The 26,961-nt window shown below is 54.9% G+C and overlaps 2 protein-coding genes across 4 annotated transcripts; one reads left to right on the top strand and one right to left on the bottom strand.

Annotated features, from left to right (window-relative positions):
* Positions 1-244: 244 nt before the first annotated feature.
* Cygb (cytoglobin) lies at positions 245-9,847 on the bottom strand. The gene is made up of 4 exons (XM_087909743.1): positions 9,705-9,847; positions 4,336-4,567; positions 3,872-4,035; positions 245-1,638 (listed from the first exon to the last, which is right to left on the bottom strand). Exons 1-4 carry the CDS (start codon positions 9,845-9,847, stop codon positions 1,605-1,607), a joined length of 573 nt encoding a protein of 190 aa, XP_087765869.1. The 3' UTR covers positions 245-1,604.
* Positions 9,781-25,191, top strand: LOC125411673 (uncharacterized). Of its 3 annotated transcripts, XM_087909744.1 has the most exons (6): positions 9,781-9,911; positions 10,168-10,290; positions 13,072-13,140; positions 15,482-15,560; positions 15,893-15,984; positions 24,884-25,191. In XM_087909744.1, exons 2-6 carry the CDS (start codon positions 10,213-10,215, stop codon positions 24,995-24,997), a joined length of 432 nt encoding a protein of 143 aa, XP_087765870.1. In that variant the 5' UTR covers positions 9,781-9,911; positions 10,168-10,212; the 3' UTR covers positions 24,998-25,191. The 3 variants fall into 3 exon arrangements, 2 of the variants coding, with proteins under 2 accessions (XP_087765870.1, XP_087765871.1); XM_087909745.1 differs by lacking the exon at positions 13,072-13,140; XR_015738711.1 differs by lacking the exons at positions 9,781-9,911; positions 10,168-10,290 and adding an exon at positions 10,299-12,806.
* Positions 25,192-26,961: the final 1,770 nt, after the last annotated feature.

The following is a 26,961-nucleotide window of genomic DNA, read 5'->3' as shown; positions in this document are numbered from 1 at the left end:
ACCACCAGGTAGGTCCCGCTTCTCTGACTTTTTGAATAAGACAGACCCATCCCCTCCTTCATTTTTTGATTTCTTGCTTAGCCGCCGAGTGATCTTCAGTCCCGAAACACAGAGCGCTTCTGGAGCAGCTAGGGCCAGCCCAGGGGAGCTGCTTCCAGTGAAAACGGTCTTATCTAGAACCAGCTGACCGGGGGAAGAGCGCGGTGAAGGCAGGGTTCCGGGGCGGGAAAGAACAGAGGCCAGATTCAGGAAGAACGGAAGAACGGACCTGTTTAATGACACAGCTGGTTACAAACATCAGAAACTACAAAAAGACAGGCGGTTACAGGGAGGCTGCGTGAGGATGGGACAGGAGGGGATGCAGGCACGGCAGCCACAGCAGCAGGACATCCTCCAGGAGAGAACACATGGACCAGGGAGTACACACGGAGTCCCCAGCAACATTAAGGAGACTAGGTGGGCAGGGTGGCCTGGTGGCCTGGAGCTGGAGGAGGGCAGGAAAGGCCTTGGGTCTCCACTGCGGACGGAGTCCCTGGTCCTGTGGCCTGGCTGCTGTCTGAAGTGAGCAGGTGAGGCTCCTTACTGAGGCTGTCCCTCACCCCTCCACACACGCGTACACAGGATACAAACACTGGCTGCCGCCCCAGTGGGATCTTCTGAGCTCTTGGTGCGCCCTGGTCTCTGTCCTTCCTAGGGCAAGCCAGTCAGCCAAACCCTTAGGAAGGTGAAGGGAGCCAGATCTTATTTTTTATTTTGTTTGAGACAGGGTCTGCTTGTGTAGCCCTGGCTAGTCTGCTTACCACCGTGGAGACGGGGTAGGGACCACCTGACCTCGAACTTGCAATTGCAATGGTGCTCTTGGCCTCCCAGGCTCCTGCTGGGATTACAGGTGTGTGCCACTACACTGGGCAAACTAGATCTTTCCTTTCTTTCTTGTTTGTAGAGGGGCAGGAATGTAGAGCACTGAGCTATGGGGGCAAGCTGAGGCACCCCAACTCCACTTCTCGGCCCCACCCTCTTGCGCTGTTTCTCCATGCTCGCTGGAGGGCTGCCCAGGCACATGATGGGGACTCCCCCCGGCCTCCCATAGCTGGGCAAGACTGAGGCTTCTGGGCCTGCAGCTACACATGATAGATATGTATTTATATATATTTATATATTTATATATAGATCGTATATAGAATATATCTGTATATGTGGTAGACATGTGTGCGTGATACTCTAGATGCTGAGGTGAGCCTGCATGCTGGTGGGCAGAACGAAGTGGGGCTAGTGCCTTTCTGAAGTGACTCACGGGGCTTGTCCTGACTTCCCACCGGCCGCTTGCTAGGTCTCTCTCTAACAGGAAGTAGAAAAGCTAAGACGGGTGCACCCCCTGCTGGGGAGGCAGGAGGGTCCCCACTGCTAGGTTCAGCATCAAGGTAGCTAGCCCCACCTCCCAGCAGCCTGGGGGGACCAGGGCCATGAGGAAGGCCTCCTTTCGGGAAGTTGAGTCGGGATTCCTCCAGCCTCCTTGGCACCCAGAAATGGAAGGTCAAGGAGTGTCTTCAGAATTCAGCCTTCTGCCCAAAGTGCTGCCAGGGAGAGGGGGGCTGGAAGGGGTCCTATGGCCCCGAAGAGGGCAGCGTGGTCGGTGGGCTGTGGAGGAGACAGATGAAGGGGACAGGTTATAGGGGTCAGTGAGGGAAGGCCGAATGGGACACCTAGGGCACTAGGAGGGGGGACCCGGAATCATGACAGACCCGACATGATTGCACAATCCCCCATTATCTCCATCCTATGGTGCTACCTCAAGCTGGTCTGGTAGCCCAGGAGAGGAGAGACCTGGACCTGTCAGGAGGTGCAGGGCGTGTGGCCAGCGTCTGACCTGTTGATTACCAAACATTTCTGTTCCTTTGGAAACGGGATGTGTGCTGCTTGTCTTAGCGGAGGGCTCCCTGGCTTCCACTAGTGTCTCCGCCCGTGAAACTCCTTTTAGCTCCCTGGCCGCCACATCCTCCTGCCCCAGTGCCCCTCCACCCACACAGAGCTACACACCCGGAGGCAGAGACAGTTCAATAAACAGTGGTGTCTGGCTCAGTGTGTTTCCCTGATAAGAGAAGTTGGGCTTCTAGAAGTCAGCCCTAAAACTCCACTCCACCCTGTGAGGCGAGGGAGGTCCGGGAATGGGTTGGGACCTGCAGGCCCTGGCCCATGCCTAAGACCCCAGGAGACCAGAGATGGGGACAGAGGCGGTCAAGGGACACCAGGGGGCAATTCCACATTGGGGCAGGCGGGGAAGACCAGTATAGGTGCTCAGGTCCAGCTGAGGTAGCTAGCCCCTGGGCTGTCCGGCCCCTGCATCACCCACTCCCAGTCAGCCCACTAGGACCAAAGAGGGGCAAGATGATGTTTGAGGTTTGGCTAGCACTGAGTCCCTGGGGTCCAGCTGGGGCAGGAGCAGAAAGACTCCAGCCATGTGTTTCTGATTCACTGGAGTTCGCTGGCCAGTCCTCCCCACCGTCCCTCTAGGCCCTGTGAAAAGCTCTTTTCTCCAAAAGCAGGAAGTCTTGTGTCATGGCTGTAAACAAACTCATCTTGGGCAGCAGAGCCTGCCTGGGGAGGAGAGTTGGGGGGGGGAGAGCGAACCCCTCTACTGCCTCCCCTCCCACAGTCTCCTCCCTGGTCTCTCTCAGTGGCAGCTGGAGGGAACCCTAGTTTTCCAAGCTTGGCCGATGCCCTTCTTTGGCAGGTAAACCTCTTTTCACCTCTCATTTATTCCAGAGTCTAGGGCGGGCCAGGTCCAGCTGTATACATCTGGACTTGACCTGGCTGCAACTAGCAATTCCTGAGAACTCCACTGTGCTCTCCTGGGGAGCTGCTGATGGTGGGGGAGGCACAACTTGACTGGTTGGTCCGTGGCAGGAAGGGCAACAGGCCTGGCCTCTCCCCGCCCTTAGGGACCTCCTCTGCAGAGTCGGGTGGGGAGGCCCGTAAACAGGAGGTGGCACGGGGGCCTTGGAAGGGCCTGAGGAGACAGTGCCTTTTCCATGGGAAACTGCTGGGAATGTTTGTCTACAACACGCGTCCCAAGCCGCTGGCTGACCCCTGGTTCCTGTTCCCGCCTCCGCTCCTCTCCTTCCTACTCAGCCCTGGCTGTGTCCTTCCATTTGGCTCCCAGAGTCAGCTGCCTCCCGGGGGTCTGGGGGGCCTGAGTGTTCCCAGCCGCCACATCACCACATCGGAAGGCCAGCCCTCGCTGCGCTCCCAGCCAGCGGGAGTCACTGAGTCCGCCCGCCCGCCCTGTTGGAGCCTAGAAGTGGGTGCTGTCCTCTAGTCAGACTGGAAGTAAACATCTCCTAGTTTTGTCCATGTGAGTGACACCCATGGAGATCCCTTGTGGGCCTGGGCATGTGTATGTGTCCTCGTGACCCTCCTGGCTCCAGCTCTGTTGGGGCAGAGAGTTGTATGGAAGCACCCTCGGGTGATCATGAGATGAGGAACAGGCCTAAAGGATTGGTACAGAGGAAGGGGTGGGGCTGGACCATGCTGCTCTGAGTCTGAGGAGCCAACGCCCCCACCAGGAGACAGTCATAGCCTTGGGTGACCTGAGCCATCCCTGCTTCAGACGTGGAGAAGCACTGCCCAGACAAATCTACTTGGAGTTCTCAACTCTGTTCAGCCAAGAGCAGGGACTGAGCAGAAGCGGGCCTGAAGTCAGAAGGACAGTGCCACGCAGGCCCTTTGTGATGTGCCTGCCATTAACTGCAGAGGACTCCTGTGCCTGCATGCCCCAGCAGTCAGTCCCTGGTCCCAGGAGAGACGGGAAGCCTAGGGGACGAGACAGGACATAGCAGGGAGACTGCCCAGCCCACCCTCACCCCCTCCTCACGTGGTGGTGTTGGGGACCTGCTGTACCCAGCCCACTTCCTTGTAGGCAGCGGTCACATGGCTGTAGATGAGACCACGCAGCTTGGCCCAGGCTTTCTGCGTCTCAGGAGGGAAGTCATTGGCAAACTCCTCGGCGATCACCTCCAGAATGACCTTAGAGAGAATCTGGGGGCAAAGGAGGGAAGGAGGAGTAAACGCCTGGGCACCCTGCCTCCCGCCATCCCCAGGATCCCTGATAGCCCGTATTGGCCTGTGTGGCGGACACAGACTCACAGCCCATGTTCTAAAGACAAGGACTTGGCTGGAGCCGGCTTTCTTTCCTGCTGCCCCAGCCTCTCCAGGGAGCAGGCTGGCAGCACTGTGGCCACCTCTGCTATTCAGGGAGCCCTCCCAGAGGCACAGGCTGCAGGGAGCTGTAGCCCAATGGCCTGCAGGCTGTGGACAAGAGTAAATGCAAGGACATACCTTGAAGTACACAGGCTCCACCTTGTGCTTGAGGGCGTGGGCCTTGCCCACCAGGGCGAGCACAGAGGACACCTTCTCGGGGTCATGCAGGTTCTCCACGACAGTGTTGAGGGCCCCCATGACCCGGCAGGCGTGCTTCCGCAGCTGGGGACTCCTCTCCATCTCCAAGGGGTCCTCCATGTGTCTAAACTGGCTGAAGTACTGCTTGGCTGATGGGAAGTTCACAAAGAACCTGGCAGGAGGAAGGGGGTGAGCGCTGAAGCGGGGGGGGGGGGGGCTTCTTCTAAATCCTGCTGGAATGGCCAAGATGGAGGTAGGGTTGGAGAAGCAGGCATGCTCCCGTACCGAGAAGGGTTTTCACTTTCATACAGAGCTGTCTTCAGTCTCAGGCTCTCCCTCTGGCCAGGTCCTGCCGGGACCACCTGCTGGACCTGTTTAGGCTGGCAGCCTCTTGTGCCAGGCCACCGTCTGCTTTGCTTCTTGAGTGCTCTCTGAGCCTACACCCCACTGAGGCCTGCTCTGGTCACTGAGAGAGATTCTGGGACAGTTGTTTGAGGTTGTCCCCCCCCCCCCTTTGGCTGGTTGGTTTTTGAGACACGGTTTCTCTGGGTAGCCCTGGCCGTCCTGGAACTCACTCTATAGAACAGGCTGGCCTGGCACTGAAAGAGATCTTCCCACCTCTGCCTCCTGAGTGCTAGAATTAAAGGCGTGTGCCACCACCACCCAGCAATCATTTTAGTTTTTAATTAAAGACTCATCATGCTGCCCAGGATGACCCTGAACTCCTGGGCTCAAACAATTCTGCCTCAGCCTCCCAAGTACGAGCCACTGTAACCTCCTTTGCATCTTCCTTGTCTTTTCTGAGCCAAGCTTGAGCCAAGCATCCTTGGTTGATCTGGATCTCTGGGTAGGCCAGGGTGGCTTTGAAACTCGCAACATTCCTGCTGCTTTTATCTCCTGAGTGCTGGGGTTACAGGCACGCACTGCCATGCTTCCCGCCCATACGCCCATACCCAGCTTCTTATGTAAGTTTTCTCTCAGTGCTGGGGATCGAATCCTGGGCCTGGTGCTTCCTAGGTGAGCGCCCGTTATTGATCTTCTCTAAGCGTCGGGTTCCTCATCCATAAAATGGGTGTCAGCGTTCCTACACTGTGGGGGCCGAGGATAAAGGAAATGGCTTGTCGCTGACAAGGGTTGACAAGGTGTCCACAGTGCCCACGGGCATCCTTAGAAGAGAGGGGGCACCCTCCTTGTGAACAAAGTGAGGCCAGAGTGACCTAACTGGGCTCACTCAGCCAGTGGAGAACTGAGGAGAGACACCCTTCTCTCCCAGCTCAGTCGCTTTCTCCTTGATGCCCCGCAGCAAATACTGACTAATTTAAACAACTGATTTTGCCTTTGTGGTATGGTTTGTGATTATCTGTGAGATCTTGAACTCATGGGCATAGCCTGTCTCTGCCTCTCAAATGATGAGATTAAAGGCATGGACAACCACACCCCTCCAAAATCCCCCAAAGCAGAATTTGGGCCATCCTAACACTGGCCGTCTCCTGCTGTGGTTTATCTAAATGGGTTTAACCCCCCAGATGTCGTACATTACATCATTCCCATACTCAAAACCAGTCATCGGCTCCCTATTTTACACCCAAGTCAGATGCCCCAGACTTCTTATCAACTGTGCCCATCCGCTCCCCCAGCGCCAGGTCTTCACCGTCGCTGCTCAGAGTCCTCGATCCCAGTTCAACAACTGCACAGTGGTAATTGGCCAGCCTTCCTTTCCGTGAAATGGGATTCCTGACACATCCCGCATGCCAGACCTGCCCCTCTCTGGCCACCCAGTGTGGCCTTCCTGCCATAGCCATCGGTGCCACCGGGTAGTTTTCTCTGCTACCCTTTGAGTCTGTCGGACCAGACCCCACACCATAAGTCACCATAAGTGGAGGCAGGGTCTCACAAGTGCTCTGATCCTATGGGCCCCCTACCTGGGACTCAATGAGAAACTACATCTTTAATGATTCCTCAGAAAGTGTGTAAAGTATCCTGACCTGTGTTGTTGGGTGACACCACCCTCTGTCTGTCTGTCTGTCTGTCTGAGGCATCAGAGGAAGCTCGCAGCTTGTGGCTCAGGCCTGAGAGTCTGATGTGAGGGAGACAGACACAGAACATCTGGCCGGCAAGCCCTTCTGGGGCTACAGCCGCTTTTGGCAGGAAGGTTCTGACTGGGTGGCCAGGGCACTGTCCATGTGGGGAAGGCGAGGGACCTGCTTGGATGCTGAGTGTGACCTTGGACAAACACTTTGTGACTCCCTCCTCCTGTCTGTAAGAATTCGAGAAAAGTTCCACAGTTGGCTTCTTCAGAGGTACCCGGATGTGGACCGAGGTGGCAGCGGGCCTGAAAATACACAGGATTTCTCTGGAAGCTTTTAATGAGGGACACATGAGGAAAGATGCCTCGGTGGCCAGGGAGACAAGCCAGTGGGTCAAATTACTCACTGCACAAGCCTGGCAACCAAGCTTGGTTCCCAGAAAACCAAAAGGCAGGGTGCCACGGCACACGGGTAAACCTAGCACTCCTAGGCAGTGAGACAGGGTCCCTAGGACACAGTGGCAGAAACAAGAGAGATACTCCCTCAACAAGGTGAAAGGAGAGAACTGGCTCTGGCCAGCTGTCTTCTGATTTCCACATGGCATACAAACATGCTCCCACCCCTACACAAAATAAGCATCTCAGGCTTTTTGGTTTTCACAATTGCAAACAACTAAACAACAACAACAAAAATTAATGGGGGGGTATGGTGTGCTGCGATCTGCAAGGCATCTCTACAGTATTTAGTTGCCGCAGGCTAGAAACTCTTTCCTCTCCCCAAGCAGGACGACCCAGGGGGCACTCATTGAGCATTTACTATCCAAGAGCTGCTTTGCCCCTCAGCGTATGGATCAGGAACTGGCTGGTCCCCAAGGATGCCCAAGAGGCAGCAACAGAATGAACCAGACTTCAACGCTGCTGGCCATGGACTGCAGGCCAGGAATGGGTCCTGAGCGCAGGTCTCCTGCCTCAACACAGCATCACCGTGTGTGGCCCCGAGGGAGGACCTTCCTAGGGAGTAGGGGCCCTGGGCTCTGCTGTCATCCTGGCTTTCCCTCCAGCCTGTGTTTCCTCCCACCCCTCCCTGGCTGGCTTGAGCTGCCAGGGAGAAGCCTCAGCAGCCAGTCTTGGGGAGTTTCTCAGCTCCCAGAGGCATCTGGGCTTCCAAGAGCCTGAAATAGGCTTGTCTGTGTATGAGGGGGAAGGTGTCAGCGTTACAACCAGGAGGGAGGGTGGTGTTCCTTCCTCGGGTTCCTCTCTCACAAGGACTGGAAACATGGGGTCTACCTCAGACCCTAAGGCAGCTAACAAGCTCCTCCTATATCCCACCACCAGGAACTCCCTTCTGCTAGTAACCAGCCTCCTCCTTGCCCCCTACCCTGCAGGCAGAGTGGGCGGTAGGGACAGAAACGGGGAGGGGTGGTCAGAGGGCCTGGTCCCGTGGATGAACATTTGGGGCTTGTCAGAACATGAGTTTGTGAGCGAGATCTATGGATGGGTCCCGTGAAGCTATGAGAAGCTAGGGGTCTTGGCCTTGCCCCCTCTATTGGCCAGGCCTAGGGCAGATAGCCGTAGAGTGGCATCTAGAGTCATGGGGAGTGGCTGATCCAGTGTTGGCCCAGGGTTGTCCGACTGGCTTTGGAGTTAGGTGAGGTGTGGTTGTTGGAAAGCTCTGCAAAACAGATCTGTTCCCCATCTCCAGTCTTCTCAGGGTCACTGTGGGCCTCTGAGTACTGAGTCTATCATCAAGTACCTTCCCCAGCCAGGCCTGGTCCCTGGGTGTCAGGGGGCAAACCGAGGACAAAAGGGCTCCCAGGGTACAGAATGAAACCTGCTCTCAGATCCTGTTCTTCTGTGCCCTCTCCTGCCCCATTCCTAGGGGAGCAACTCACTGACATCTCCAGGTCCTTCGGGCTTTGCCTTGTTTCCCCTTGGTGCCTACATGTGCTCTGTGGGCCTAGGGGTGCAGCACAAGGGCTGAGAGCAGCTCTCCGGGAATGCGGGCTGGCGCATCTGAGGCTCCACTCCCCGCTGTGTGCTTGTGTGTGGGTGCCCACACTGCCAATCTGTCTGCGGCTTTGGGATCCCAGTGGCCCTCCTTGGTTCCCGCCACCCAGGGCAGTGAGCTCTGAAACAGCCGTCCCTTCCTCTTCCTCGGGAACTCTCCCCCACTTCTCTAAAACTCTTCTGCTCTTTTCCTCCAAAATCTACTTCTGAGTTGGAATCCAGGCATCTCAGCGGGGAGTTGGGTAAGTCCCAGGCTTGGAGGAGGCAGAGGCAGGCAGAAGGGGAGAAGAGCCAGCCGGGAAGGGGCCAGGACAGGAAAGTAGTCAACCGCGGCAGTGGCCCGTCCATCCCAGGAGTCACCCTGTCTTCACAAAAGGCTGCCCTGTTCTGCCCTAGGCTTTACAGTCTCCCCCTGCCAAGAGTGGGTGCCCCTGTTCTGCCTGTACCCCTGGGTCCAGCGTGTGTGGGAATAGTCCAGGTGTGATTTGTAACTAGTCAGTGTCTAGCTTGTGGGGTTGGGGGATATTAGCCGTGCAGGTGTGTAAATACAGCATCACTTAGGGTGGGGGTCTTCAGGGATCCTGGGGACAGACACTGTGCTTCTGTATACCTACCTGGCTGGAGAGTCCAGAGTGGGGCCCTGTCTCCTGAAAGCCAACCCCCCCCCCAAAATCCCTAACAAACTCAGCCAGGATTGCATCCTAAAGCCTACTGGCTTCACCCACCTGCCTCACCTGCAGCTCTCACTGGCCTCACTTTTGAGGCCCGGGAGGGGCAACTGGGCAGCTGGGCCTCTTGACCTCTAGTCCCCTGCTCACTGCTGCGCTCTTCCAAACGGCAGAGCTGGACAGGGCGTTCTGTATCCTCTTGAAACCCTTTCCTGGCTAAACCTCAGTTTCTCTGCCTGTCTCTAAAACGGGGAGTCGTCTCTAAAATGGGGAGTCCCTACCGTTCCCTTTGAGGGGCTGGTCAGATGGCTGTACATCTCAGTTGGGTTGCTAGGGTCACTCATGAGGAAGACCGACTGGGATGGGTGAGTTCTGAGGTCAGAGGAACCAAGTGCCCTCCCGCGTCCAGTTCCTCGTGAGCCCAAAGACCCGGGTCAGGAAGGAATCAGCTAGGGTTTCCATCGCCCCAAGGCGCCCCCACCACCATGACCTGTCCCCAATCGCTGGGGAGGTGGCGCCGGAGCTCGCAGAGGGCCGAGCCCGCCTCTGCCGGCAGCCGTTGTCACCCTCCCTGTCCTGGGCCCCGCCAAGCCGGGAGCGACACCTACCTCACCAGGATGGCCACCCCCACGTCCTCGCAGTTGGCATACAGCCGGGCCCACGTAGCCTGCACCGCCTTCCTCTCCGCCTCGGACAGCTCCTCGCTCCGCTCCCTGCGCTCTCTCTCCATGTCGCCCGGCACTTTCTCCATGAGCAGCTCCGAGCCCTGCGCGGCTTCGCTAGGCGGCGGGAGCGAGGAGCCAGAGCCGAGGCCGGTGAATGCGAGGCGGGCGGGAGGGCTCGGAGTAGAGCGCCGGAGGGAGGGAGCGAGCGTGTGTGTCTGTGCGCGTCGGGTGTGTGCGCGCGTGTGTGTGCGTGTGTGTGTGTGTGTGTGTGTGTGTGTGTGTGTGCGCGCGCGCGCGTGTGTGCAGGGTATATGTGCGGGGGGCGGGGGACTGCGAGCTGGGGGCGGGGATGTGGTCTGCTGGGGAAAAAATGTTTTAAAAAAATGAATCCGTTCCAAATCCCCAGTCCTGTGTCGCGGAGCCAATTCTGGCAAGGTGAAGGCTGGGCGGGATGGGGGCGTCGCGGCTGGCGTCTGCCCGCCTGCCCACCCACCCGCCAGCAAGGCCACCGCGGTCCTCGCTGAGAGAGGTAGGTGTGGCCAATGTGCAGAAGGGGCTGGGAGGACTAGGGGCGTCACGCGGAATGGGCAGCGCGGGCTGCGCCGAAGTGCGCCCCCGGACTGGTGCGGGGCTGGGGGCGCAGGGATCAGACTCCCGATGCGCGGTGTCTGGACCTGTGTGTGTGCGTACCCTTCACGCGGTAGGGAACTGACTCAAAGTCAAACACACCCAGGCACTGCTTCCCGTCGCCTGCTGGAGAGGACACGAACTTGCAGACAAACCTGGGCTTCCCCTGTAGTCCCACTGCTCTTGAGCCTAAGACTGGGCCCAAGGCACTATTCTCAGACCTGGGGACCCCAAGTTCTGGCAGGTTTAGGGCTATGAATAGGCGGTCTTCCTTCTCATCTGCCATTCCTGCTGGTTCTCTGAACTTGAACGCAAGCCCAGTCTGGGAAACCAAGGGCCTGTGACCCCTTTTCTTCCCCACCAACGCCAACCCCATGCCAGCAAGCAGGAGGGAAGTTCCAAGACACTGTCCTTAACTCTGGCCCTGGCCTTCGTTGAGGCTTCATGCGGCAGTGGCAGTCAGAAGTGACAGAGAGGAGCTGGGCAGTCAGAACTCATAAGGCTCAGGACAATGGAGACATCTGGCACCATCAAAGATTCCATTTGGAAACCATTAGGCAAATCCATCATCACAGACTATTCATGGAGGGGCGAGATTAGGACAGAGTGGAGGATTGCCCTGTCTTGAGGGACCCAGAAACGTCACCCTGCCAGAGGTGTTCAGGCCTGGGCATGGACAGCGGAAACCCTGAGACCACAAAGGTTGATACAGATGACTGAGGTGGCTCTGGTTCTCCCCAGGGCTCCCTGTTAGCCCTCACCCTGCTTAGGAGTAAGGAAGACAGGAGCCCTGTTGCCCAGGAGGTGGCTCTCCTCTTCAGCTTTGGTTTCTGTTGATTTAAGGCCTTTAAAAGTTCTTGCTGGCTCCCAAAGCCTTGATGATGTGAGTTCCATCCCCGGGACCCACATGGGAAAGGAAATGCCTCCTGCAAGTTACCCTCTGACCTCCATCTGCACTTACCTCTCCCCCCTCCTCTCGTGCACACACACAATAATAATAACAAAAATTTAAATATCTGAAAGATAAAATCAGACTTTAAGGTTCAGGGTTCAGTCCTGATGGTCACCAAGTACCTTTACAGGCCCAGTAGGGCCCTCCCTGGAGCTCAGTGTTGGGGTACCTGATGGGGCACCCGGGCAGGACGCATTACCTCCCATGGTAAGGGACGGAAACAAAGGTCTTAGAAGGGATGGAGGGCAGTGTGCGGTCAGGTCCCGACATCACTCAGTGCATGTCCCCGCCCTGCCCTGCCGACTCCCCTCTAGTTCTTGAGACCCAAGCAGCTGCCCAGGAGGTCCTGGCGGGTGGGACGTGGAAAGAATATTTCTATTGATTTCCATCTTCTCCTCCCATCGTCATCCCTCATAACCTAGGGATATATCGGTACAGCAGTCTCACACATAATTGATAAGCCTATAATTTATATCTAAATTATATAAGATAGTTATATAAGATAGAATTTATAGTTCACATCTGGGAGTGCGCGCCTCAACTCTGCCTCTCCCTGAAAGGGGAGTAATGAGGAAAGTTCAGAGGGCTGGCAGAGGGAGCAAGCGAGCCAGGTTCACAGGCAGGCTCTGCTCTTGTGGCCTGTCTGGCCATTCTGCTTCCCTTCTGCCGCACAGCCTGTCACCGAGGAGTCTGGCAGGCTTCTTGTCAGCAGCCAAGCAGAGCCGGCTGAGGGCCCAGCCTTCTGTAGCACCTGCAGCTTCATACACTTCCCGCGCTCGCTCTCTTTCTTGCCTGTACTGGAGATTGAACTCAGGACCTTAGGATGCAGGAAAGCCCTCTATCTACCACTGAGTCTCTTTGAGATACTCCCGTTAGGTTTTCAGGCTGGCCTCCAACTCCCTCTTTCGCTCAGCCAGGCTTTGAACTTGAGATCCCGCCCCTTCCCAGTGGCTTACAGGTCCTTGTCACTGGGCCAGGCCCCAGATCCTCTTTGAAGTGCTCCTTGATGCTTGCAATGTCCCCAATGCTGTGCAGGTGCTTCTAACGCTGTACGGAAGTAACTCACTTAACTTGATTGCACTGAAGCCCAGACAGTATCAAATGCTCTGGGGAGAACATTCTGGACAGGCACTTAGAGCCACTCAGTATACCTTGAAGGAGGTTGGTTTACTCTGCCACTAGAGGGGAGATCTTGGGCCCAGTGAGTTTAATCTCCCTTCACCAGGTCAGTTCTGCTGACTCCACTAATCAGCTTGAACCTCCTAATCCATCCCCAGGAACTTCAGGAAACACAGAGGGTGGCTTGGGAGAGGTGGCCGGGGGCCATTGTGGCCCCTCACCTGTGGCCTTCTTCCGGTGGAGTTGGTCTTCAGGGGGGGATGGGGCAGCTGAGCCATGTGCACCACCCTCTTCCTGCTCAGCTTGGCCATGCTGTGGCGCCGCAGATTCAACAACCGGGTGGAACCGTGAGAGACTGATGGGGCTGCACATCGGGGTTGTGGGTGGGAGGAACTTCCAGGGGGGTACAGATAAATTGAGGGGAGCAGTAGCCGCCTGGACCCCTAGCTGGTCTGGGGGGGATTTGAAGGACACCTTGAAAGGGCCACTGGGAGAAGGTGGTGCTGGGTGGGAGTAGGCGGCCCATTAGTCCGGGGCGGCTAGTCTGTGACCAGGGGTGGGACAGAAGCTGAGCGCTGCCTACAGGTTCTCTTGCCTGCTCTTCCCTTCCAGAGAGCCCAGCAGAGAGGATGGGACAGTTGTGGGCAGCAGCTCGGACACAAACCTTCAGTCTTCGGGCAGGTGAAGGAGAGTCAGGGGTGGGGGAAGTGGTGCCAAGGAAACTATTGATGTGTGTGTGTGTGTGTGGTGTGTGAGTGTGTGGTGTGAGTGTGTGTGTAGGGAGTGTGTTATGTGAGTATGTGGTGTGTGAGTGTGTGTGGTATGTGAGTGAGTGTGTGTGTGGTGTGAGTGTGGTGTGTGAGTGTGTGATGTGAGTGAGCGTGTGTGTGGTGTGTGAGTGTGTGTGTGAGTGTGTATTGGTGTGTGAGTGTGTGATGTGAGTGAGCGTGTGTGTGATGTGTGTGAGTGTTGTGTGTGAGTGTGTGATGTGAGTGAGCGTGTGTGTGGTGTGTGTGAGTGTGTGGGGTGTGTGCGCGTGTGGTGTGTGAGTGTGTGTGTTTGGTGTGTGAGTGTGTGGGGTGTGTGAGTGTGTGTGTGGTGTGTGAGTGTGTGTGTGGTGTGTAAGTGTGGTGTGTGTGTGTAGTGTGTGTGTATGTGGTGTGTGAGTGTGTGTGGTGTGTGAGTGTGTGATGTGAGTGAGCGTGTGTGTGATGTGTGTGAGTGTTGTGTGTGAGTGTGTGATGTGAGTGAGCGTGTGTGTGGTGTGTGTGAGTGTGTGGGGTGTGTGCGCGTGTGGTGTGTGAGTGTGTGTGTGGTGTGTGAGTGTGTGTGTTTGGTGTGTGAGTGTGTGGGGTGTGTGAGTGTGTGTGGGGTGTGAGTGTGTGTGTGGTGTGTAAGTGTGTGGTGTGTGTGTGTAGTGTGTATGTGTGGTGTGTTAGTGAGTGTGTGCGTGTGTGTGTTCTAGCCCTCACCACAGTCACTCCCTGTGGGCAGGTTAAGTGAGAGAGGGAGTCCATGCCCCCCTCTACTGGACCAAGGCTGTGTTGATTTGCTTCTGCAATGATGAGAGTGTAGGACAGGTTCCCAGGGGAACCTTCTGTTGAAGGAGCAGGGAACAGAGGGAGGAGGCAGGAGCCGCTGGGGGCTGATTTGCTCTCTTGTCCTTGGCCCTCCCTCCTCCTCCTTTCTCTGCCACCGACCGGGCTCAGCTGCTCAGTTGCCTGAACCTCCAGCAGGATTCGCTGTCCAGTCCCCAATAGAAGGCACAGGAGGAGCATGACATCATCAGCACTGAGTGCCATTGGCTGGGTAGCCCCTGCGGGCAGGACGCTGTCTCCAGTGGCCAGAAAGTTAACTCTTCCCTAGGTTGAAGCCATGTGGCCTTTGTGGGGTGGGGGGCAAAGTGGTGTATTTTTCTAGACTTTTCCTTCACTGGCTTATCAAAGTCTTTTGGATAATAAGGGGCCTCTATGCCCCTTGAAACACTAAAAAAGTAAAGCAGTATCTATTTAGTACCTATGTGTAAGACATTATGTGCCTACCCATGGACTCCCCAGCATGGGAGCCATCTTGAAATCATCTCTTATCCTTAGTGAAAAAAAAGAGGGCAAAAAATATCTTCAGGAGCTTTGGGATTCAGGGCCCACTGGAAGGAGGGTGTCCTTGCCAACTTGTTCTCAGTCAGTGTGGAAGGGTAAATATGTACTGTGACCCCTAAAGCTGGCGTTGTTGACAGTGGTTGCAAGGTTGCTAGGAAGCACCGTGGAACTTAACTGCTAGCAGTATTCCTGAGGTGCTTCTCCTGGGGTGCTACTCCTAGGGTGAATATACTCCTGGGGTGCTATCCTGGGGTGCTATCCTGGGGTGCTACTCCTGGGGTGCTTATACTCCTGGGGTGCATATACTCCTGGGGTGCTACTCCTGGGATACATAGCCAATGGGTGCTCTGTGCTTCCCTAGACCTTCCTTTCTCTTTTCTTCCTTTCTTTTCTTTTCCATCAGAGTGTTTTGAGACAGGGTTTTACTATGGTGCCCTGAAACTTGTCATGTAGACCAGGCTCGCTTCAAACCCTCAGAGACCCGCCTGCCTCTGTCCCTAAGTGCTGAGACTAAAGGCGTGCGTTACCACCCCTGGCTCCCAGACTTTTCTCGCACAGTAACTCTCAATAACCTTAGGCTTCGTAGGGCGTGGTTGTTTATAATCACTCGGTAATGGCTGAGGAGATTTGAATGGGGGACCATCTGATTCCAAATAGCTGTCTAGCCTATAAAAAATGGGCCTAGACCCCCTGCACAGAGAGAAGAGACCAAATCTAGGAACTGTCTAGCCAAGCCTAGTCTGGTTACCTCTTAATTCCTTGGCACCCAGTTACCTGGAAACGCTGTCTGTCAGCGAGGAACCAGTTGCTGATGGAGGCTGCCACAGGACTGGCTGGGGAGGCACAGGGGAAGCAGGAGGGAGAGGAGAGCCCTAAACACAAGTTCAATTCCGTCTTCTGACTCCAGTGCTTCCTCTGTTCAGGGAGAAAGAACCTGTGAGGTAGGCCTTCGCTTCTTCAGGCAGCTCAGCTCTGGGGACTGTGACCCACCGGCCCAGACAGGTAAAGGCAGGGGCCCTGGAGGGCAGAGGGCGGGGCCACGGGGGGGGCACGGGGGCAGTCTGTAGCGGTCACTGCTGGAGGTTGAGTGAGGGTGGCTTTGTCTTGTGCTGACTGTTTATGCTTCAGGCCACAGGGCAAGGGCTGGTTTGAAGAGAATGAGTGTGGTCCTGACCGTGTTTTCTAGGCTTGGGGGTGAGGTGTTGGCTGAGCTACATCCTAAGGGCGGTGCTGCTGACCTTTAAGAGAGAGGTAGTGGCCTGGGACTGGGACGGGCCACCCTGAAAGACACATATCACCTCTGAGCTGTGAACTGTTTTGACTTTCCCTTCTAGCTGGACTCCTGCTTCGCCCCCTATCCCAGGAGGATGTTGTGGGGCCGGAGGCAGCGTCAGGAGGGATAACAGGAGAAGTAGTCAAGGAGAAGGTAGGCTTTTCTCCCCAACCCCCAAGTCTGCTGCTAGACAGGCCGTGACTATAGGGCTCGCAAGCAAGGCTGGCGCTGGCAGGAAGAACATGGATGCTTGTGCTCCCGAGTTCCTGGTTGGAGGAACTGCCAAGCTGGAGAAGGCAGAGAGAGGGACTTTCCAGGCTCCCCCAGGCTAATGGCAGGGAAGCCCCGCATCTCAGGCAAGAGTTGGTTGCAAGCAGAGAGAAAGAAGCTTTGAGAAACAAGGGAAGGATAAAGGATAGCCTGGGCTTAGTCATCGAGGGCTCCCCGATTCAGTCTCTAATCCGATCCTGACATAACCCAGGCAGCAGTCCTGATATCCATGGTACACGCACAAGAAGACACAGGGAGAAGCCCCTTGCCACCACAACGGTGTTAGGTGGGGGATTGAAGCTCACGACCTTCTTGACTTTGCAGCCGCTCGGCAAAGGGGGTTCTATTGGCCTGGCCACCTGTCAGCTCAGGAGCTGTTCTGCTAAACCCCTGGAGTCTCGGGCTGGGCCTGGACACTTTGCAGCAGATGCTCATTCCTGTGACATCTGCCTCTTTTCAGTCCCTAGAACTCACCCTGCCATTGGCTGCTCTCCTGAAATTATAGGTAAAACAGGCCAGCTGGATCTGCGGCATGTCTGCCTGAAGCTGGCCGGGAGCAAACACCAGCTTGTGTGCTGAATGTGCTCTGTGTTTGTGAGTGTGTGTGCGCGCGTGCCTGTGTGCGCTCCAAATGGGCAGCGGCTTGTGGGAAGGGGAAAGCGTGGCACCTGTTTTTATCACTCTGACTTCTCAGTAACTCAGTGGCAACCACAACCTCCCTTGCCCCCTGCTGCTCTGCCATTTCTTTCCTTACTGTCCTGTGCGGTCCAGAGCAGAGATAAAAGCCCATTTCCGCTCCTGCTCCCAGAACCAGGCTCACCCTGTGGGAGCAGGGGCAGCTGCTCCTGACTGTCTGGGAGCCATTCATCTTCAGAAGACACCCCCCATGCGTCTGTCTTCCCTGTGCAGCTCCCTGCTGCTGGCCCAGCAGTTATGCCTCTGCCTGCGCAGTTTCTGCCCCTGACTTTCGGGAGGCAGAAGACAGTCCCCTAGACAGCAGGATCCCCGTGCTGCTTCACTTCCCCGGAGGGAGGAAAGGGGTGAGAGATGCCACAGCTGAGGGACCCACCGTTGTGGGGAGCTACCTACCGGGAGAGGCTGCTGGTACTGCAGGGAGCTTGGCTTGGGTTTGTATACAGGTAATACTGTGGGAGCTGGCTCTCCACAGGGCACCGAGGTGTGTGTGTGTGGGGTCACACTAGGGGAAAGAACCTGCTGGAGTGTCCACCCGATCCGTGGCCAACTGTCTCAGCTCCTGTCAAGCCATTTTTCTCCTGGGAGGCGTGAGTCATCATAGTGGCAGGACTGTCGGGCTGATGGCCAGAGGGCACTGTTCCTGGGGACCCGTCTGTGTTCTCTGATCCCAGCTTTGCCATCATTCTCTAATCTAGTCACCATGTTCCTGTCACTTCATCCTTGTTTCTGGTCTCTGCCATTTCCGAGTTGCCCGCCTCCTTCCAACGATCCAAGAAATTGCCAGGCCAAGGTCGTATAGCAGTCCCAGGGCTGGCTCCCAGCCCAGACCCACTTCCAACAGGACAGCACCTCTTTGCGGCACTGCTCTGGGAACCTCCTCGGCGACTGGTTCCAGATGAAGGACAAGGATGGGATGGGAGGGGAGGGGGCTTGTTGGCGGCGGGGGGGATGTGACTCCCTGGGCCCTGGCAGCTGGGGAGCCATGTGGGTTGGGAGGGAGGGGCCCTCTCCCCCAGGGAGCAGGCTGGCTTTGGTGGGAGCAGACTGTGTTTACACCTTCCCCGCACACCCTGCCCACGCTCGGCTTCTTCCCAGGGCCTCTCCCACCCTGGGTTCTCTGTGCAATCTGCACATTTGTAGCTCCTGCTGCACAAAGTCCTTCCCTCATCTGGAACTCCTCTATGGAAGGCTCTTACTGCCGAGGTGCCCTCCCTCATCTGAAGCTCCGCCACAGGGGACGCCCACTGCCCAGGTGCCCGCCACAGGGGACACCCACTGCCCAGGTGCCCTCCACAGGAGACACCCACTGCCCAGGTGCCCTTCCTCACCTGGAGCTCCTCCCCAGGAGGTGCCAACCTCACAGATGCCCTCCCTGAGCTCACTAACTCCCATCACTCAGGTCAAGGGAGCGTCTTTAAAGTATGAGGGGTGTCAATTAATTCCTGGCCATGACATTGTTCTCACAGAGGCTGACTCCTTCCCTTTCCCATTTCCTTAGCAATAGCTGCTGTTTGGAAATAGGAACAGGAATATTCATGTGTGTGGTAGACAGAAAGTTAAGGACAACGGAGGAAACAGAGCTGAGATCAAGAAATGAGTAGCTGCTGGCGTGGGGTGCTGGCTGCTGGCGTGGGGTGCTGGCTGCTGGCGTGGGGTGCTGGCTGCTGGTGTGGGGTGCCCATTGCTGGCATGGGGTGCTGGCTGCTGGTGTGTGGTGCTGGCCGCTGGGGGTGCTGGTTGCTGGTTTGGGGTGTTGGCCGCTGGTATGGGGTGCCGGTTGCTGGTTTGGGGTGCTGACCACTGGTATGTGGTGCTGGCTGCTGGTTTGGGGTGCTGGCCGCTGGTATGTGGTGCTGGCTACTGGTGTGGGGTGCTGGCTGCTGGTGTGTGGTGCTGGTTGCTGGTATGGGGTGCCGGTTGCTGGTTTGGGGTGCTGCCTGCTGGGGTGGGGTGCTGCCTCTGATGGGGTAACAACAGGAACCTAAGAGCAAAAGGGCTAGAGCCACCTCCTTTCTCTGTGCCCTTGAGAAGGCTGCGGCTGTCTCTGGGCTTCCGCTTAAGACAGAGTTAATTGCTGTGAGGGTGAGGTGGGCACTGCTTAGAACACTAGCGAGTGTCGCCGTCTGTGAGTCCCTGATGGAAATTCCCCTCCTCGCCCCGACGGTCTTCCCTTTAATCTCTCCCAATACACCACAGCCGGGTGATGGACAAACGAGAAGAGGCAGAGGACAGGTGGGGGACGGGCGAGAACACCCATCAAGGGCCTCTGTGTGCAGGAGGCTGTGACAGACTTTGCTTTCTAAGCCAGTCTCCGCGGAGGACAGGAGCCCATAACCCTGCTACCTTCCCGCCCTCGTCTGAATGCTAATCTCTCGGCTGGTGGGAGCCTGAGTGACAGGGGAAAGGCCAAGGGCAGCAGCCTGAGCAGGGAGGGCTGCCGTCTGCTGCTTCAGGGCCGAGGCTCAGGACTGCTGCCGCCAGTCCCTCCTGGAGACAGGGACATGACCAGGGAACGAATGAGGTGGTGTGGAGGGAGCTTCAGCAGCTGCTGCTGTCCTGCACCACCCCTAAAGTGCAGGTGAGACCTTGGGGAGTACCCACCCATCCCAGATGTGCCCAGATGCGTAGACTGTGTATGCATGCAGAACATGGTAGAAGTGCTGGCCAGTACCAGATCAGGTGAAACCTGGGACCCACTTTGAGGCAGGTGAGAGCAGAACAAGGCACTTCACTTTCCTGGCTCCCTGGGCAGCCAGTGCTCTTTGCAAGGGCTTTGCTGTTAGGGAGAAGCTGAGCCCTTCCGCTGGAGGAAAGTGTTGTTTCTTTGTGAGCTGGAAAATGAAGAGAAGGGCAGAGCGGCTCTGCTGCAGCTTACACTGACAGAATGCTAATGGCACTAACAATGCTATTAATAATGGCTAATATGGATCAAACCCTTATTATACGCTGGGCACCGGGCTCAGTCTCGTTGACGAGGGAGGAACTGCTGTTAGCCTCATTTACCCAATAAGGAAAGGGAAGTTCACAGAATTTGTTCAAGGTCACAGCTGGCAGTGAAGCCAGGACCCGTGTCTGGGAATCTGATGCCAAAGCGGATGGTAGGGAGGTCTTGAATCTGGAGATGAGAGTAGTGAAGAAATTCGGGGAGTGACCTGCCTCCAAGGACACGAGGCCTGGAGCTGTGACCCTGCCTGTCATGTCTGTCTATGCTGGAAGGGCAGGGTCCCTGCCTGTCATGTCTGTCTATGCTGGAAGGGCAGGGTCCCTGCCTGTCATGTCTGTCTATGTGGAAGGGCAGGGTTGCGAGGCTTTTCTGAGAATGAGAGATGAGAAACAGGATGCTGTTTTCTCTTCAGGCACATGTCAATCAAAGGCAGGTCAGACCCTGAGATCTGAGAGGCTAGTCCTTGCTTGCCAGCTGAGGAGAGCAAGGCGAGCCCTCCTTAGGACCCATGGGTGCCACTGAAGTGGGAAGTGGTGGCTCCTGGCGGGGATGACAGACAGCAAGGCCATCGCTTCTAGTTGCTGTCACTTGCCACTCTGTTGCCTACTTCAGCTAGGGCCAGGACCCTGGGGAGAGGGTGACAGCGAGCAGCCCAGCTGCAGAAAGGGAGGGGTGAGGAAGGCAGCAGCTCTGGTGTGCGTGTGCGCAGGACATGGAGTATAGGTGGCTGCAGGGATCCACTGACCTGCATCAGGACCAGAGACCCTCTCTATCGGGGGTTAATGAAAATTCAAACAAACAGAAAGGACTGAATGACAGACTCTGAGTATATGAGCCAGTCAAGGGGCCAGTCTCATTCCTATGTCAACACACACGCACACACGCACGCACGCACGCACGCACGCACGCACGCTGACAGACACCCAGTCGCATGCACAGGCAAAAGCCACGTGAATTAAGCACTAAAGAAGTTGGCATGTACTCATCTGACTGTTTATTTACAAGCATGCAACGGGAGGCCATGACGCACGGATAGCAGAGGCCCTGGGAGCGATGCAGACGTGTTAGCCGCCTTCCCTGCTCTGCTGCTCAGGACCACGGGAAGATCCCGGCGAGGAAGTCTAGTTCTGCTGGCTCAGCTCTGCCGACTCAGATGACCTTTTATTCTCTAGACCTCAGTTTCCCCACACAGTAGACAAGTTCATTCTGCATGGCCTGTTGCTGAGATATGAAGACCTGATGACCGCCCGAGGAAACAGGCTGGCGAGATAAACGAAGGGACATGGCAGGTGCTCTCCAGGGGCCCCGTGGACTATCCCCAGCAAGACAGCCTACGTGGTGGACATCTGTGTAGTGTCCGTGTGCCAGGACACAGAGACAGACTCAGGGTGCCTGTCAAACCCATCCAGAAACTGGACAAGATCTAGGAAACAGACATGATGGGGGGTGGTACACAGGACAGCGGCCCCGGGACTGTTTCAGCCTCTTGTCTGGCGCTCAGGGAAGGGGAACCAGAAGGTCAAGAGACAGTGGGACATCCGTGGCGGCACACAGAAGCAGGGGCGGCAGTGACAACTCAATAGGATACAGAAACACACGAGAGAAACCGACTGCGCTTGAGTGGGCGTGAACTGACACACAGGTGAAGACCGGGTGGGGTGCGTGAACTGACACACAGATGAAGACCGGGCCGGGTGCCTGAACTGACACACAGGTGAAGACCGGGCTGGGTGCGTGAACTGACACACAGGTGAAGACCGGGCAGGAACACAGGTCAAACAGGTATCTGAAGACAAATGGCTGGGGTGTGGCTCCACAGTGGTCCAGCATGTACAAAGCCTTGGGTTCGGGTCTCAGCACCACGCACAACTAACAAATTCCCAAAACTGGGCACCGTGGTGCACTTGGGAGGCAGAGACAGGTGTATCCCAGACCAGCCTGGTGTACAGAGTGAGCTTCGGGCCAGTCAGGGCTAAATAGTGAAACCCTGTCTCAAAAACAAATGAAAGTCTAAGTGAGACTTGTATCTGGACAGATTTGGCTCCGAGGTGAAGAGAACATGCTTCTCTGTAGAGGACCAGGGTTTGGTCCCAGCACCCTCGTGGTGGCTCGCAACACTATGGAACACCAGTTGCATGGAATCTGATGCTCTCTTCTGCACTTGGAAGGTTCTCACATGCACGTGGTGCACACATATGAAAGAGATAAATTAATTTAAAAAATAGAACGAAGGACTTTTACAGCCCAGGGGCTACAGAGCTGGTTCAGCAGTGCCAGGCACCCTTCCAGAGAGCAGTTCGATTCCCAGCACCCACGTGGGAGCTCGCAACTGCCTGAGACTCCTCTGCTGGCCTCTGGACACTGAACTAACGTGCACACACCCACCCCCACATACACAAAGAGAAATAAAATATTTCTTAAAATAACTTTTACAAAAAACCAAAACCAAACAGTACATGGGAGGCAGAGGCAGGCATATCTCTAAGCTTGGGGCCAGGACAGTTAGGGCTACACAGAGAAACTCTGTCTCAAAAAACCCAAACCCAACCCAAACCAAACCAAACCAAAACTTCTACAACTCAACAACTGGTTCAAATTTTAAAAGTCGGGAGGTTTTAATAACCACTCTACAAAAATAAATAAATAAATAAATAAATAAAATGCATATGGCCAATAAGATCAAAAGCATCAGCATGGGGAGATGCCACTACGTAGCTATTACAAAGTGAGTATGTGGGTGTCTGGAACCCCGCAATGTGACCACTCAGGAAATCAGTGTAGTAGTGTCTTAGAAAGTAATTGGAGAATGAAGTCCTGACAGAGGCTTTGCTAATGATAGTCCCATACTGAAAATAACCCAGGTATCTATCAACAGTTATCAGTGGGGAAGCTGAGGTAGGTCTGAATGGTGGAATAATACTCGAAAACAAGAAGGAAGTGGGGTATTTATATAAGAAGCAACACAGGAAAGTTAAGACTGCAGACACGGGGAGAATCTAGTTTGTGATCGTAGTTATGAAATGCTAGGACGAGACGAAACTGATTGATAATGATGGAATGCTGAGCAGTGGCTGACTCTGGCCAGGGCTGGGTATGGAAACTGACTGGAAGGACAAAAGGCATGTGGGGGCTCAGGGTGGCGGACCTGTCTTGGATCTTGATTTGGATTATGCTTATATGCATGTGTTTGCATACTGAATCTATCAGTGCATTCTGAATATATTTTATACCTCAGTAAAGATGGCTTACAGAGTAAAAGAAAAACAAGAATGAACTAAAAACAAATCATTTAATCATAGTCCACCAAAAAGCAAGCTATAAGCAAATGAGGCACTGGCTTCTAATCCCAGACACCAGAAAAGCTGATTACAAGCTCAAAGCCAGACTGTTGTCTAACATGGCTGAGTCCTGGGTCCAATGCCCATTACGAGGAAGAAGAAAATGAGGATAAAAATGGAATGGGGTGGGCAGGTGGTTCGGCAGCTAAGAGGATGTGATGCTCTTGCAGAGGACTCAGGTTTGGTTCCCAGCACCCACATCACATCAGGCGGCTCACTACCATCTGTAACTCCAGTTCCAGGAGATCTGACCCTCTATGGCCTACATAGGCATCTGCACACATGGTACGGGTAAACTCAAGTAGGCACACACACATGCACATAAACAAATATTAAATAGTGGGGTTGTGAATGTGACAAGAAGTAAATATAAGCATCCAAATTTCCCATCTGTGGCGCACTTCGTGCTTTGGATACACAGTCTTAAAACAATCCTGTGAGAGTCAAGTGATCATCCCCCTCCCTCATAAAGATGGGGCTATGAGACGGTACAGTGGTGTGCACCTTTGATCCCTATAGTATGGAGGAACGGTGCTGCCCGGCCAGCTTATACCCACACAAATTGTATTCATTTAAACACTGCCTGGCCCATTAGTTCTAACCTCTTATTGACTAACTCTTACATATTTGTCTAACCCATCTCCATTAATGTGTATCGCCACTTGACTGTAGCTTACTGGCATGAGTCTAACCAGCGTCCATCTTGGGCAGGAGAAGCATGGCATCTGCCACACTTCCCTTCTTCCCAGCATTCTGTTCTGTCTACTCCACCCACCTAAGGGCTGCCCTATCAAAAGGCCAAGGTAGTCTCTTTATTCAACCAATGAAAGCAACACACAAAGAGAAGGGACCTCCTATACCAGATCCAGCCTCCGGGAAGCAGAGGCAGGTGGATCTCTGGGTTGGAGGCCAGCCTGGTCTACAGAGTGAGTTCCAGCACTAGCAGAACTATGTAGTAAAATTCTGTCTTGGAAAACAAAACAAAACAAAACAAAAGAGACAAGGGTAGAGGTAAGTGAAGTAATCTGCCCTAAGTAATTCAAGCCTCCAGGCTGGTCTGACATCAGAGCACATGCTAAACCACCTGCCACAGTACAGGTGTCACAAGGAAAACCTGGAGCCTGACTCAGCATGGCAGCCAGGAGTGTGCAGTGCAGAGCAGCTGAGAGGGTGAGGGGAAGGGAAGACTAAGCAGAGGGAACCGGCACCACCGCAAGCAAAAGCTTACGCAACATGGAGAAGGCAGGATTTCCGGCAATGGGGAGACACGTCCAGGAAAGAGCAGATGAGGTCCAGACAATATTGCATATTCTCCAGATTTGTTTATTTTTAAAGGTCTGTTCCTGAGCAGCGGTTTTATTAGCGGAAACAGCTTTGCAGATAAGGCGGGTGGAGGCGTGGCTGAACTGTGTGCGTTTCCTTGTTTGTTTGTTGAAATAGAATCTTACTGTATAGCTCTGGATAGCCTCAAATTCACAGAGATCCACCTGCCTCTGCCTCCTGAGGGCTGGAGTTAAGTGTGTGCCACCAACACCCAGCTTCTCCCTGGGGATTCTTTATAAAGAGATGGAAAATGTCACTATCAAACCCCAACTGGAAATGACTTAAACCATGATGCTTGCTTCTTATACCTCACACTCTGTATTGCACTGAAACTTTTAAGGTGTATCCTACACATGGAAATAGTAAACGTGCAAGTGTGTTTCTAAGCCAAAGAGACGGAAGCCAAGGCTTCAGGACTGGCTAGCTCAGCAGCTTGCCAGCGGCCTCAAGGACTCCTTTCTTCCTTCCAATCTGTCTTCAGAGGCATTTGGCTCTTGCTTTGAAGGAAGCCACACAGATTCCAGACGGCTGTGGCCAGCCCAAGCATCGCGTCTCTACGATGTCCCAGAGCCAGAAGAGAGGCTGTTGCTTTTAAAGGAGAATCCCCCAAACTTGGCTAGATGGAGGACGGCCAGCTTCCAGGCCGGCCACCAACATGCCTGCATACAGACATACTTCCTGTGAAGTCACTGGTACCACTGCTTCAAGTGCGAGCAGCCAGCAGCTGGGAGGTTGCCACCAACCCGCCTTTCATGTTCTTATTAATAAAATCAAAGATTCCCTTTGGAATTAAGGAGGAAACTTCAACGCTGTAAAGACAGCTTTCTTACTGTGGGTCTCAGACACTGCGTCTTTCTTCAGTTCTGTCCCGGACTGCCCCAGCACGGCAGGCCCTGTGTGCTCTGAGGTTGGGTCTCTCAGGGCACTGCGGCCATAGTCAGCTTGCCCACCTCTGACTCGTGCCATGGTGACAGCGGTCTGTGCTAGTCTTGTAGAATGACTATAGGGCTCCACTGTGCGCAGGCGATCTCAGCAGCAGGGCGCAGATGAGATCACAGGGACATTAGCACTTCATCCTGAGCAGCTCTGTCCTGGCTGCTCATTCAGGAATTCTGGTGCAGTCTTTGGAGCGTCTCCGGTTATTCCTAGACTGCCTACACAGTTGCGTCTCATGTGTGCTCAGGCACAAGGCCCCTTGGAGTCTGCTCCAGCCTCTTGACCACTGCCCAGCTTGTTGGTGGCACCCCTATTGGTTGTGTGCCTGTGGCTGCTCCATCATGTACAAAGGGGCCGTGCAGGAGAAACTGTGCCCTGTCGGGTGGAAAACCCACACAGAGACCTAAGGCAGAGCGAGGCGCTAGGAAGAGTGGCCTCTCTGTACACTGTGTGGCAATTAGCCTCGTGCGAGACAGCACTGCTAGATCCCAAAGCCCTACAGCCTTCCGGAGAGCGGCTCCTCGAGGCAGATGATGCTCATCCTCACTCTGCCACCATGTGGTTCAGATTGACAAAGCAGGTGCCTTCTTCGGTCAACATTTTTTATTAGTCTCCAACCACCTCTGTAAAGACAGGAAACTTGCAGCTGCACAGACCGGGGGTGGGGGGCGGACTGGGGGAGATGGGGGGGCACGACACCATATCACTACATGAGGCCAGACCTCCAGCACTCACCTAAGAAGCTAGGTGCAGGGCTGGAGAAATGGCTCAGTGGTTAAGAGCATTGCTCTTCCAGAGGACCCAGATTCTAGTCTCAGACACCAAAGGTCACTTCACAACTGTAACTCCAGTTCTAGGGGTAATCTGACGTCCTCTTCTGGCCGCGGTCGGCACTAGGCACGTGTTTGTAAGCTAACCAAAGCTTGCCTGAAGATTAGAGTGCAGAGCTAAGCCACTAGTTAGTCACAGAGGCCAGGCAGTGGTGGCGCACACCTTTAATTCCAGCACTCAGGACACAGAGGCAGATGGACCTCTGTGAGTTCAAGGCCACACTGGGCTACACAAGACTGAATCCATCTAAAAGAGAAGCAGCTCATACAAAGGTGATCCCAGCACTTGGGGTCACATGGCTTTAATCCCAGCACTGGGGAGGTGGAGACAGGAGTGATATGGCTGGGTTGAGAGAAGAATATAAGGCAGGAAGAGACAGGAGCTCAGATGCAGTCTGAGAATTCAGTCTGAGAGGCAGTCTGAGGTTTTGTGGAGACAGGATTGCCCTTTCGTCTGAGCACTGGTGACCACTCTGCTTCTCTGATCCTTCAGCTTTCACCCCTGATAGCCGACTCCAGGTTCTTATTATTAAGACCAATTAGAATTCGTGCTACAGGCATACACGTGGTACACAGACACACATGCAGATAAAACACGCCTCCACCAAAATAAATAAATCAACAAAATGGAAGAGTAAACCGATTGCAGTGGTCTGTGCCTGTAATCCCAGCTCGGCGGAGCGGAGACAGGGTGGTCCCTGGGGTTCACTGGCCAGCCAGCCTAGCACATCCACAAGCTCCAGGTTTAGGGAGAGGTTCGGACTCAAAAAATAAGGTGGAGGATGTCTGAAAA

This window comes from Myodes glareolus, chromosome 9 (assembly GCF_982192425.1).
Source record: "Myodes glareolus chromosome 9, mMyoGla1.1, whole genome shotgun sequence".
Classification (NCBI taxonomy): Eukaryota; Metazoa; Chordata; class Mammalia; order Rodentia; family Cricetidae; genus Myodes; species Myodes glareolus.
The sequence above is the reverse complement of the archived record's forward strand: the minus strand, read 5'-3'. Positions and strand labels throughout refer to the sequence as shown.